Source organism: Haemaphysalis longicornis, unplaced genomic scaffold (genome assembly GCF_048455015.1).
Source record: "Haemaphysalis longicornis isolate Haplotype H1 unplaced genomic scaffold, Haemaphysalis longicornis Haplotype H1 scaffold_3, whole genome shotgun sequence".
NCBI classification, from domain to species: Eukaryota; Metazoa; Arthropoda; class Arachnida; order Ixodida; family Ixodidae; genus Haemaphysalis; species Haemaphysalis longicornis.
In genome coordinates this window covers 125251952-125264930 of record NW_027526335.1, presented here as the reverse complement: position 1 = coordinate 125264930, position 12979 = coordinate 125251952, and the positions used below count along the sequence as shown (strand labels likewise).

At 46.7% G+C, this 12979-nt stretch overlaps 1 protein-coding gene across 3 annotated transcripts in view; it reads left to right on the top strand.

The window, feature by feature from the left end:
- The window catches only part of LOC144175069 (cytochrome P450 2A4-like), a 99793-nt gene that overhangs the window by 22047 nt on the left and 64767 nt on the right, over positions 1-12979 (top strand). Inside the window, exon 1 of one of the 3 annotated variants that reach the window (XM_077704111.1) lies at positions 7834-7936. The exons of the other annotated variants lie outside the window; for them this stretch is intronic. Within the exon in view, the coding sequence (XP_077560237.1) occupies positions 7918-7936 (19 nt within the window). The 5' untranslated portion in view covers positions 7834-7917. Of the gene's footprint in view, positions 1-7833; positions 7937-12979 lie in introns of those variants that run through there. 3 annotated transcript variants of the gene reach the window in all.

The following is a 12979-nucleotide window of genomic DNA, read 5'->3' as shown; positions in this document are numbered from 1 at the left end:
GAAATACGCCACCGGGGCTGCTACTGTAGATAACCTTGTTATATTCCCACTGAATCAAACGTTTTTTTTTTACTCTTAAAAGTGGCTTGCCATATTATTTACCGTACATAAGCAACAACGACGGTATTTCGCAGAATGGGGCACTCAGGGCTTACGCCTTAAACTTAATCCTGCACCGGCCTGGGGTGGTTCTTCAAGTTATAGGATCCAAACACTCTGTAAAGATGCTTTTCGCTTCTTTAAGCATTTTCAAAGGCAGGCTGCGGTGCAGGATATTGGAAAAAGAAAAAGAAAACCCGTGCCATCTACACTAACATGAAACGTGGGGAGGGGCGATGCATGTACTGTAAACGTGTATTCCTGGCGCATTGGCATTTGTGCCCGCGGAGCTAAAACTGTTGGGGGGTAGAGGGATACAGCTTGGCTGTGAAAGTCTCGTGTCTGAAGAAAATGAGTGTCACGGTGTTTTATTACAGTTACTACATGATACTACGACCACATGAAATGACGACGACGACATGAGATGCCGACAGCGCGAGCCCCTAAGGGGCTTCGTCCCTACAACTCAGCAGACCTATCGTACTCTGTTCTTTGTCTCGGGGTTGTACCCAACGTTAGAGGACTGCGTGACCCGTCATTTATCTTCTTTAACTCTCTCACACAAGTTTTCTTCACGTTTCGTAATTTATATCGTAAAACGTTTGCTCCTTTGAGCCAAACCTAGCAACGATGTGACATCTAAATTTTCACCCTTATAATAAAAGTGGCCGTTGAGCTTTTTGGACGATTCTGTGCTGCGCGAGCTTTTCAAACTTTTCACCTCCGATATGCCAACTATGCCTGGGAGTTTCATCGCACGTAATCAGAACGTGAGTAAAAAAAAGCGGTTATGTTTTTTTGAGCGGCACTGGTAGACGTTTAAATTCTAACGGTAAAAATTTTCATCTACGAAGCTACCGTACACGACCTACCTGCAATTCGTCGTGACGAGGTCGCTTCCGAGCAGCTTCATATTGTTCCTCAGATCCAAGACGCATTGAGCTTCCAAAGTCTGAAAATCTTTTTCATTACAGGGTCTTCCTGAAACATGAAGCCAGTAAGTAAATAATGAGGAACGTCATCGCCAACCCAGCGCAGGAAGGTGCTAAAGCACATTTTCTTGTTGCTCAAAGGCAAACCAAAGGTGTTCCTACGATCGTTGGCACACATAATCTCACGCTTGAGCATTTCTTTTGAGAATTAGTTTAACTACACTATCGGTAGCAGTAAATCTCACCAATACAACCCTTGGTCAACAGCAACGCTGAAGCGCAAAATTGCCACACCAGAGTCTTGGTCATCTCACCGCTCTGCAGAAAAAGGTCCTCAGGGCTCTTCGAATCTTCTTCTCTCGCGACAGGACGAACATTAGGAAAAGGGGATTGCCCAACTTTTGTTACAGGGCGTGGGGACAGAGTGAAATAACGAATATCTACTGACACGGATTGACTGAGAGGAGGGTGCTTAACTAAATCTTCTATACGATGATAAAGCAAAAGGAGAAATTGGCAGAACATAGAAATGCACAGGACCGAAATAAACAAAAAAACAAAGATGAGTGGATTGATCGATTTATTCAAACCCTTAATTGGAGAAAAGGGGAGACCCAGAGGCCGTGCATGGGGTAATAGGGAGTGAAGGAATGGGGAAGTAGCAAAGCTGTTCGTCACACAACTGAGTGTCCCTTCTTTGAGCACTCATGTTTCGTCCATGATGTTAACAAGGCTCTTCTCGGGGTGGGTAGTCACCCACAGGCTTCAATAATCGCGCAAGGCCACTCTGTACACTATAATTACCCAGTGCTCGCAGAAAATAAAGCCCCAAAGTGATGCAGCAGTGCAGCCAAGCTTCCTCCCTTGGACATTCATTCACACGACCCCCCCCCCCCCCCCCCCCCCAACCCATCTCCTGGTTTGGCATGCTCAACCAAAGACGATAAGAATGAGGACGAACGATGAGATGCAGGATTGTTTCTTCGCTTCCCCTCATTTTCGTACTTCCGAAATGAGTGTAAGCGAAGAAACAACGCTGGATCCTGGGGATCTTTAACGGGAATCTTTTCGATTTTCGCCATCAGAAAAGCCGCCACGGCGGCCCGGATCGAAACGATGTCTTTGGACTCAGCAGCGCAATGCCTTTGCCACTGAGCCACCGCGGCGAGTATTGGGTTGCATTTAAAGCGTCGAATAACTGATTGAAGCCTATGAATACCACAAACGTCAATACACCACAACTTGCCCTAGCTATAGGGAATAGAAGAATGATTCACGAAGAGCACAGAAACATGTGGGAAGTGAAAAAGGATAAAGTTGAGATTTACACAAAAAGTCTGGAAGACATACGCAAGAAGGTACAGGAACCATGTCACTTAAAAACATAGATGGTGTCCTTATGACGAAATACTGAAGATAAATAAATACGGCTTGACCGAGCATGGTCAGAACCTATTGGACATACTGTGTGTACAACTTGAATGGGGCAGCTATTGACGCAAGTGAAGGTAGAATATTTGGGCCGCTGGCAATTCACAGACCACATTGTTTTGCGAAGGGATGCTGGATAAGAAACAAAACAAAAATGGTTCAAGATCTGTATGGTTTAGTGACAGACAAGAAATATTAAGATATCTAATGTTAAGTAGCTAAAAAACGAAAGTTTGTTTTCGGAGAACGTAAGAACAAAGGACATAAAATAACCATATAATGCTCGTCAGCGTGGCATAAGGCATAAATAAAAAAGTTTAAAGAACAAAATAAAAATAAGATATAACATACAGCAAAATACTATTGAAGGAGCGCGCTGAGGGCGCTCTATTGACTATCGACTAGTAGTTAACATTTCGTCAAAGTTTAACATGAAAAGAAGGTGTGCACCAAGTGCATACTTTGTGGGCTGGCTTTTGTGGTAGAATTCTGGGATTTCCGAAGCACTGGAATGGAATGGAACTACAATGATGTGAAGGGGCAAACTTGGACCGAAAAGATTCCGAAAAGCGTGTTGAGATGGAGCCGGGTCAGTACCGTGAAAGCGGAGGCAGAATAGATAGCACCCGTAACAAAGTAGATAGCGACAGGTGGGAAGCGACGTTCAGAAAAACACACAACCGCGTACGAAAACGAGATGAAAACTCGAATATTGGTGGTGAAGCTAGTATTTGGCTAATGTGTACGAGAGGCACAGCTGGCCGTCATTGGTATTGCTGAACAGGGGGTTTGTAATGATGTTCTTAAGATCCCAAGACACACTTAGAAAGTAGTAGTACAGTAGTTCTGAATTGCAACGCTACGAATATTCGGTCGCACGTACTTCTACGTTGATGTATCAATCAATCAATCAATCAATCAATCAATCAATCAATCAATCAATCAATCAATCAATCAATCAATCAATCAATCAATCAATCAATCAATCAATCAATCAATCAATCAATCAATCAATCAACGATTTATCAAATCGAAAAATCAATCAACCACTAAATAAGTGTGACCCAATACAAAATATCTCCATATCCCACACGTTGACAGACGAGGCTTCTCGGTTGATGTCTAATGCCACCCAATCTATAACAAAACTTCGTAGTTTATCGTGCATTGTGGGTCAGCGCACACGAGACATATTAATTGATCTCAAGAAGAAGAAGAAGAAGAAGAAGAAGAAGAAGACTTTATTTTTCAGCAGACGTTGTTACAATCCCTGCTGAAGGATATTAAGTAGTGCATACTGATGTTGAGAACGACATAAACCAAATTACGCCATCTTCCCTCATGAGAACCCTGAGTAGTATGCGAAGCAGCCATGGGGTCGACTGAAGTTCCCATTAGTTTTCAGTTCGTCGTTTTCGTTGACGTTTAGCTTCGCGTGCCTTCGTTGTATAAGTAGCTTCTTGACGTAGTTGGAATGAGTGAAGGACATAAGGCGCGTTCGTAGCACATGCTCCCGTCTCGGTTTGTAGCGCAGTGGGAAGAGCGCCACGTACCTACCGTTGCGGCCAGGCAGTCGTGGGATCGAAACCGGGCGCCGCCTATTTCTTTTTATAGTGAACTGTGCTGACGTCAGCCCAAACGCTGACAGGGCTGCAGAGACGCGCATGCGCATTAGAGTGCGGACGGCGGACCACAAGGGAGGAAGGGACCCAGCCCCGAGCATGAGATGCTCCGCATCTAAAACGGCCGTTAACACTGGATAAACCGTCTTTCTTAATGTGTTTGAAAAATTAGTATTTATCTTACCCGTCGTGCGACAAATGCTCACCGCCGAAGCGGTTCCGGTGCTTAAAAGACATTTCCACAATGAACATCTTCTGCTCAACTTAGCGAACCCACTATGAGAGGTCAACGAAGGGATCGCATTTACTTCGTTAGTGGGGAAGGGGCCATGGTATGGTGGGAACCGGCACACATTGCGTGAGAAAAATGGAGGTCAATGATAACTTCCTGAATAACTCGGATAATGCAGATTCGTTTGAAAGTGAACTAAACTTGCACCTCAGATTGCACTCTTAAAAACCAAGAGCATAAATGTTGCCAAATTTGTCTATCTTTCTCCCTAATACTGGGATGCGGGAAATACTGACTACGTTGCAACCTGAGGTTGAAATTACGCAACTTGATTCATTGTAGGGTTTAACGCACAGACGCATCGCAGGCGATGAGGGGCGCCGTAGTGGAGGGCTCCGGAATAATTTTGACCACCTGGGGATCTTTAACGTGCGCCGAAATCTCGTACACACGGGTGTTTTTGCTTTTCACCTCCATCAGAAATGCTGGCGCCGCGGCCGGGAATTGAGCCCACGACCTCGTGCTCAACAGCGCAACGCCTTAGCCACTGAGCCACCACGACGGGTATTAAACTACACAACTAACTACATTTATTATCCGGTGGTTGGTAGGTTCTGCGGAAAGCCTAGCTATGTTGGTGTCGGTGACCCCGCTGTTACTTCCTTATCTTAGCAGGGTAGACGTGCAGACCTTCATACTGCCATTATGTTTTTCTTCTGCAGCGGTTCTCGATAAATACTCGACACATTGTTAAAAAAAACTGCGTGCAGTCAAATGGGTGCCCTTTGCGAATCATAGCAATATCTCAAGAGAGGCGGATAGATAAGCACGCTGCGAGCAACCGTTTGGAGCATCAACAGATAAGAGTGAAGTGTCGGCGCAGTGCGGCGAGCGTAAACTTAGCTGACACCGTTATTGCAGTTTTCATAATTTTACGCGCTGAAGTTTCAGAGGTATTAGGCACGAAGTTATAAAGGACTAGGTAATAATTATAAATATTTGTGTCCCAATGGCATTACTTAGGATGCATTCAGTGCATGTGTATGCGTTTTTTGTTTGCTTTTCGTACCGCTTGGCCTGGGCTAGAAATTGGTGTTCTGCCTCAGCCCAATCGGTTACGTGCTTCAGCCCACAAAGACTTAGGCACTACACTATGGCACCGGATAAAATAGTTATGACGTTCTGGTTGGACAACCTTAAATTGGGTCAAGCATGAACATTTAAGAGGTTTCACATATGTTAAAGGAGTAAAGAGCACAGAATGTTCGCTATGTACGCACCTACCAACAATTTTACCCCAGAGAAAGAGGTCACTAGTTCAGTTTAAAGGAGCCATGGAGACAAAATACAAGTTTGTTTTATTCGAAAGATTTTGTGTCCTATAGTTCCCCCAGCGCTTGTCCGGAAGCAAACGATGCTTTATTCACTGCAAAATTAATCAATTGAAGCTGAAATTTTCACTCTCGCACCAAAACGTGTGTTTGAACGACGTTTTCAACGACATCATAAGAATAGGTCTTTCAGCTAAAGTTTGTGTCGAGCGGAGACTTGCTTACTGTTAGTAAACCTAGATGGCGCCACCATAGCGTGGCAAGCCATTTTCTGCCTTTGGTTAGTTTTTGACCTTATTTAACCGGGCTTGGTTTTGTTCATTGAGAAAATAATTGTTCCGTGAAACATGGTGCGCGCTCGACAAATTTGGTCACGTAAAGTACCGTTGCTTGCGTCAGTCCGCCAGTGTCATCAGACTACCCCAAAGCTCCGCAGTCCTGTGCAGCTAAACCAAGCATAGTGCTCGCCGTACCAACAGCAAAACGCATCGGTACTTCTATGGTTACGTGGGATTTCGTAACTTCCGCTGTTTGCCCTACCATTCTTACTGATAGAAAAATAATGTGCCCAAAATTTGAGCGCAAATAACTCGTTCGGCAAGCTTATAGGTTCTGCCTAATTTGCGTTCTTTTTCCGGCTTCCGCCAACCACAGAGCTGGTTGGTATGACATCATAGGTTTTGTTAATTAATTAATTAATTAATATATTTATTTACAGTACCCTCAGGGCCATAAAGCGTTGGAGAGGGGAGCGGGTAATGAGTTAGTGGGTCGCATGGCCATTCTATTTTCCCCAATTATACAGTTTATGTGAGCGAAGTTTACGTTAAAAGTGGTGTCATCATGATTCTAGCGAGGCAATCTTTTAAATGAACAAAACTTTCATTTTGTCTTCATGGCCCTTTTAAGTGCTACTTCCTCTAACGCGGTACAAAGAACGTATGTGCGTCGCTGTTTCTTCATGACAATTAATTTATGGCTGGAAACCTGGCGAACGTGTGCTCATTACGGATATTGAGAGCCCAGAAATGAGAGGTAAAAATGGCGTCTAAGTTTGGAAATTCTGGGCATCATTCTCAGGCTCTCGGCTTCCGAAACAGAATACATAACGACTCCGCCGCGTGTCTTTTTTTTCTCTATTGCATACAACTATAGAATGAGAAAAAAAACGGAGTGATGATCAGGAGAGAATGTTAAATAAACGCGAGAACTCAGATCAAGCATTTTGTCAACGAATAAAATAGAACAGGCAGAGAAAGCTGCGATAAAAACATGTGAACCCATCAAAGTTTCGTTTGAGCAAGGCTTAGTAGAACTTGCCGTTGCTGCCCCAGACCTATACAGCATGTCAAATATGTCCGTACGGGGGATTGACGACGAGGAGGGATAACATTTTATTGAGTTCTAGGTTAGGAGCAACTGTGGGCCTCTTAGCCAACGTGGGCGCGTGCTTTCACTGCTCGGGTGGCCCGCCGTATCTCGCCTCACTGGTCTTGCGGGTTCGAGCTGGTCATTCCTTAGTCCCACTGCTCGGGAATAAGTTTGGGGAGCGGGCTGAGGTGGTGGGGCTAGAGAAAGAGAAAAGAAAGAGAGAGAGACAAAGAGAGAAAGAGAAAAAAGAGATAGAGATAGAGAGATAGATAGAGAGAGAGAGAGAAGGAGAGAGGGAGCAGTTTAATAAAAACTTATAGGGTGGGTCCTGCATTAGGGTAAAAAAAAAAAAGAAACAAATGGCAAAAACAATGTACTCGGCCGCCAGTCTTTACATTCCCAATCATGTCAGGAACGTGTTGTGTTTCCACGAGACCGCGGGGTGGCATGACGACAGAAAGCACATGCTACGCACGCGCAAAAGTACCCTTACAAACTTTTGAAAGGGGCCACAATAAAATACAGATAGACGAGCTCCGTCCTTACACAAAGGGTGGGTCAAAGATTACTCCCCCTTGAGCCTTGTTGTCCGCTACGCGCTGCACGCGCTCTGTCTCTAGGTTGTCCGCACGTGTGTCGTTTTTTGGTGACACCGCAACGCATTGTTCCATCGGTGGCAGCGATAACGGGCAAGTGACAAGAAGTATAGAGACCAGAACTCCCCTAGTTTCTCAATTTGGTTTGTAGTTGCGGCCGCACCCATACCTGGGATATTTTATCTCTATTACAATCTCTCAAGCGGTTGCCCAGCTTCAAAGCGATGTAAGTACACAACGGTGGCCGCTAGAAAGGTGAAGAGCTGTCGGAGTCGCTTGTACTACTGAACAGACTTTTGGACTATGCTGCCTTCTATTGCAGGTTTGTTAACTTTTCAGCTTTACGAATCGTTTCCGAATGCTACCGCATTTTCGCTTTTATCGCTTGAATATGCATGAGTATTTTCGTTCAGTATTTGTGTGCATGAAAAAAGTTTTATTAGGCGGTTTTCTTTTAGAAGAAACAGAAGCGTGCAATTCAGGTTATTCAGGAAAAGCTCCTTTGTGACGAGAAATCTGGCGTCGCTCTTATTCTGCAACTGAAGTCCGAACTTCAAGTTTAAATTCTGGGTGATACATTAGCGGCGTCGTGAGCATAAGAGACCGCTAGGGTTAAAGCGTGAAATAGTGTAGCATTGACGCGGAATGTAGTACGGGAGGTACGCTGCGGTAACTGTCACTAAACACAGCTGTTGGGAAAGTTGGTGCATTATGACTGAAAAATAGAGCGCGACTTGGACAACGACATAAATGAAGAACGACGGAACAAGCGCTCACTTGCAACTGTTTTATTGAAACCCCATCTCGTATTTATACACGTCTAGGAGCATGCGCAATTGAATACGCTAAATGGAAAGCACCAAAGAGATGATGGATCCAAACAAAGTGATGTTTCTAAAAAATTCAAACTCGACGGCACGCAAAAGCACGCATGTATCACTGACGTACTTGTCCTCTTTTTTCTTAATATAAAACGCTTCCAAGAGCTGGCTCACTACTGTACTATTACTCCTGCCGAGAATTCGAACCTGCTCAAAGAAAGGTGTGCATTTTTCCAAAGAACTGATACGCCTGCAATCTTCGCAATGCGCGAGTAAATGCGAGCGCGTGGTATTGCTAAGTGAAGAACTGTGCTCGCGTTCTCGCGTCACTTTGGTTATGTCCATCATCGGTTTTGTGCATTCCATTTAGTGTATTCCAGTGCGGATGCTCCTAGTGATGCATGTATATATACGAGACGATGTTTCAATGAATGTTAGGTGCAAGTGAGCCCTTGTCCCGTCGTTCTTCATTTTTGTCATTGTCCCAGTCGCGCTCTATTTTGCAATCATCGTAACTCTCACGTTGCGCAGACGAGGCCGAAGGTCACGGGAAAAGCTGCAGTGAATTTCCGTTTTATTAAACAGAGCAAAAGAAGTCGCGTTGACAGAAAAATACGCGGAAACTCGGTGGCTTACATCATCCCCATGCATGTCCGCTATTGGCGATTCCAAGCTTGCGCTCACCATCTGGAATCTAACGCCAGCACGTGAGCGTACAGGTGCGATCGTTTGGTTCCCTGATGAGCGACTGGCGCAGCGCTTCACGAGCCAGTGTCTAACAACGACCTTTAAACTACGATATCATTTTGCCGACACTAAATGGCTCGAAAACAAAAAGTTTACGTCTGTAAGCATGAGTAATAGTTCCCACCATGGAGTTACCGCCAGTATCAGAAGACGGTTCTTGGGAGAGCATTACGAATGGGGAACTTGAGATAAGGGTTGGGACGACCGTAGTTTCCTGGATATATTTCATTCTAGATGAGTACCAGTCTTCGTTAGAAGTTATTTGCTAGAGAATAAATAATTAAGGGAAAGTTTTTCTTGCAAACATGCGGAGCGCTCAGTTTTCAGGAAGAGTTATTGCTTCGCTTCGCGCCTGTGCGCCTCATGTACCGTTATTTTTTTTACCTCTGGGACATGCTGGCCTTCATTCAGGTCCAATTTCTCTGAGGTGTCTGTTAGGAATGGCACACACCATTTAAATGCTAGTGAGCGGATTTAATTACGGCGCAGGCACGCATCCCGACGTTCTGTACGCGTATATGTGCCGCCGTTTTCAAGGTCGTCAGCGGTATACCGGGCTGTATCGCTTTTCACAGCACAGCTGTTTAGGCTGGGCTGTGAAAAGCGATACCACAACGTTATCGAGGTATACGACGAAGGTGTGCTACTTCAGGCCAGCTAGAACAGTGTCCATGACTCTCTGAAACTCTGCTGGCGCCGTGCATAGCCCAAACGGCATCACCTTGAACTCGTATAGGCCGTCCGAGGTTATGAGTGCAATCGTCTCTCGATCTCTCTCGTCCACTTGAATTTCCGAGTGGCTTGTCTTCAGATACATCGATGAGAAGCACTTTGCGTCACAGAGGTGTTCGAGGGCGTCGTCAATTCGTGGCAAGGGCAAAACATCGTGGCAAAACATCATTTTTGTAGATTTTGTTCCCACGCCGATAGTCAACGCAGAACCTTAATGTGCTATCTTTTTTCTTCACGTGTACGACCGGCGCAGACCAGGGGCTTTTCGATGGCTGTATAATGTCGTCGCTGAGTATGTCGTCGACTTGAGTCCGGATGGCTTCGCGCTCGTGTGAAGAGACACGGTACGGTGACCGTCGTGTAGGTCGGACTCCATCTTCGGTTATTATCCGGTGCTTCGCCAGAGGTGTCTGACGTAATTTTGAGTTCGACAAAAAACACTCGCTGTAGCGACGCAGCAAAGTAGATAACTTGTTCCTTTATTGTTGCGGTAGCGCCGGATTCACGTAGAAGGGATGCGGAAGCTTGAAGGTATCTTCGGGTGCGCGTTCAAAGTCAGCGACTGCGATCACGTCATTTGCTTCATGCGTTTCTTCGAGGAACGCAAATGCAGCGCCTTGGTTTAGATGCTGGTACTCCTCGGTGAAATTAGTGACCAAAATGTGGGATTTGTACTGCTTAAAGCGCGCAATGCCTCTTGCGACGGAGACACCACGGTCGAGAAGCAAACTTTGGTCACTCTCTACGATAGCGTCGACGTCAGGAGCAGCATCCTCACAGTAGACGGTTATCATCAAGCTTGCGTGAGGTGGTAGGGTGACGTGATCTTCGGCAATCCTTACAGCAGCACGGTGTTCGGGGTTCAGTTCCGGCGTCATGGAGTGATCGGAAGAAACAAGTTATAGACTTGGTCTGCACATCAATTATTGCACCGCTGTCCGTCAAAAAGTCCATTCAGCGAAGTACTTCGCGGGAGCAGTTGGGCAAAATAACCAACGCCGCAGGGTACGTTGTGCCGTCTATATGTGACGCGCGATGTGCACGTTCCACTCGGCGTTACGAGATGACCTCCTGCTGTGCGTATGGGCGGACCGTCCCATCTTGTCGTAAGTTTCTTCAGCTTAGACGCGAATGACCTGCTCGTTACTGAGTAGTCGGCTCTCGTGTCGATGAGGGCAACTACATCAAAGCCATCGATGGACAACTGGACGTCGTACGCCGCTTCCTCGAGTTTCGAGTGCATCGGGGCATCGTATCTCGGCTTGTGCGTGTTGGCAGTGGGGCATTATGCGTCGTCGTTATCATTGTCTTCTGAGCAGCAGGCTTGGTCATTTAGATTACGCGTCGCGCCGTGTCGTTGTAGTCGTGGTCGGGAGTCACGTCAGGGTAAGATCGGGTCGTCGGGCTGAGGGCATGTCGTGAATCATGGTCTTCAGCGAGTCGCTGCGTCGTTGGAGGGTTTTCATTTTCCCTCGGTCGTGCAACTTTACCTCCAGAAGTTGCTGCTTTTAGTTTCCCCGCATGGGCTGGGGGACCTCCCACGTTGTATCGATAGCGCGATCGAGTGAGGCATGACACAGGTGTGCGATGGGAAGAAGCCCGCATCTTTATTACTGCAAAGCAGTATATGTGTAACCCCCCTCTCCCCCCCCCCTCACCACCGCTGACACCTCTTTTACAACTATTTTTCCCTATCCTCCACCGATGCCCCTTTGGCAATTTGCGCAGTCGGCAGCTAACGGCGGTATGCGGTTATCAGATGATTGTGAAAAATAAAGAGAAGCACATATGGGCGTAAAAAATGCACTGACGATTACTACACTCCCTAATATGAAATTTGTGCGCTGCGCGAGCTGCAGTCTTCTCGGTCACGGCGCATTTCTGCTGCGTCTAAGGAAGTGTTCGCGTGATCAGCGAACGTACGGCGGTGTGTGCTACTCTGCTGCGACGTCTGCTGCGCCGCAGCCGCCGGCCAGAATATGGCAAATCGGGTTTGAACCTCCCGCGCATATGTCATGTGGTTCGGATTAGCCCCGCACAAGGGAGCAGCGAGCATGTGGTTCCATTTCGTGTTTGAACCTCCCGCACAAACGTCACGTAGTTTGGATTTGTGAAAAATGGAACAGCGTATGGGGAAACTGTCAGGGGAAGGGCGCTCTTTGGTGGCGGCCCATGAGACATGTGTGAGGGAAAGGCAGTGAGAGAGATGAAACCGCAGCCGCTCGTGTCGTACTCCCTTTCACCCTTCGCCAAACGCTCCTCTCCATTTTACCTCTTTCGTCACTGCGGCGTTCGCTCCCTCGGCTACGGGGACATGAACAGACGCCGCTCCCGCGAAGCCCAGGTTACGGATCCCGAAAGGCTGCCCCCTAAAACGACGGAAACCAGCCGTCGCTGTTTCCACTCAAATTCACTTCGCCAATTAGCTGCGAATCTCTCCCAGTAGAAGAGAAACTTCTCCAATTGGAACGCGGGCTTGAGCCCTATCAGCTTGAAAGGCCTCCCGAGCGACATTTTCGCCTGTGTCTGTCACACCTAAGTATGCGCCATAACCGGTTGCCGGTTTATACGTGCATGGTTTGAGGGTAGAAAAAGGGGGGCGTGCACGCACACCTACGCTTCATGCCGCTACCGATGAAATGGCGGTTGGGCTGGTATTTAGATGTCGAAATTACGTGGCTCAATGCGGTTAGTCGGCTGTCCTCCTCAGTCGTCTGGTTCGGGTGTGGGTTGATGTGTTACAGAGACATCTTACACACCCAGTAAGATGCATACGATGGGGAAGGAAAACGGAAAACCACATGTTTATGCGCTAGAATAGAGATCAAGGGCTTCCAGGTTTTAAATCGTTATAAGACGCATGCATGTCGTTCGTTTGGAGGAAGAAGATCGAGATTCGAAGGGTTGGCCCAAACACAAGTGCGAATGGGTCAGAAATAACGGAAAGCAGCTGGCGCCACCGTTACCGCCTCAAGTTCAGCTCGTTGAGTAGCGGCGAATTCCTCCCGGATGAACAGAAAATTGCCCGCTTGGAATGCCGGTGGGAGCCAGTATCACTGCTTCAG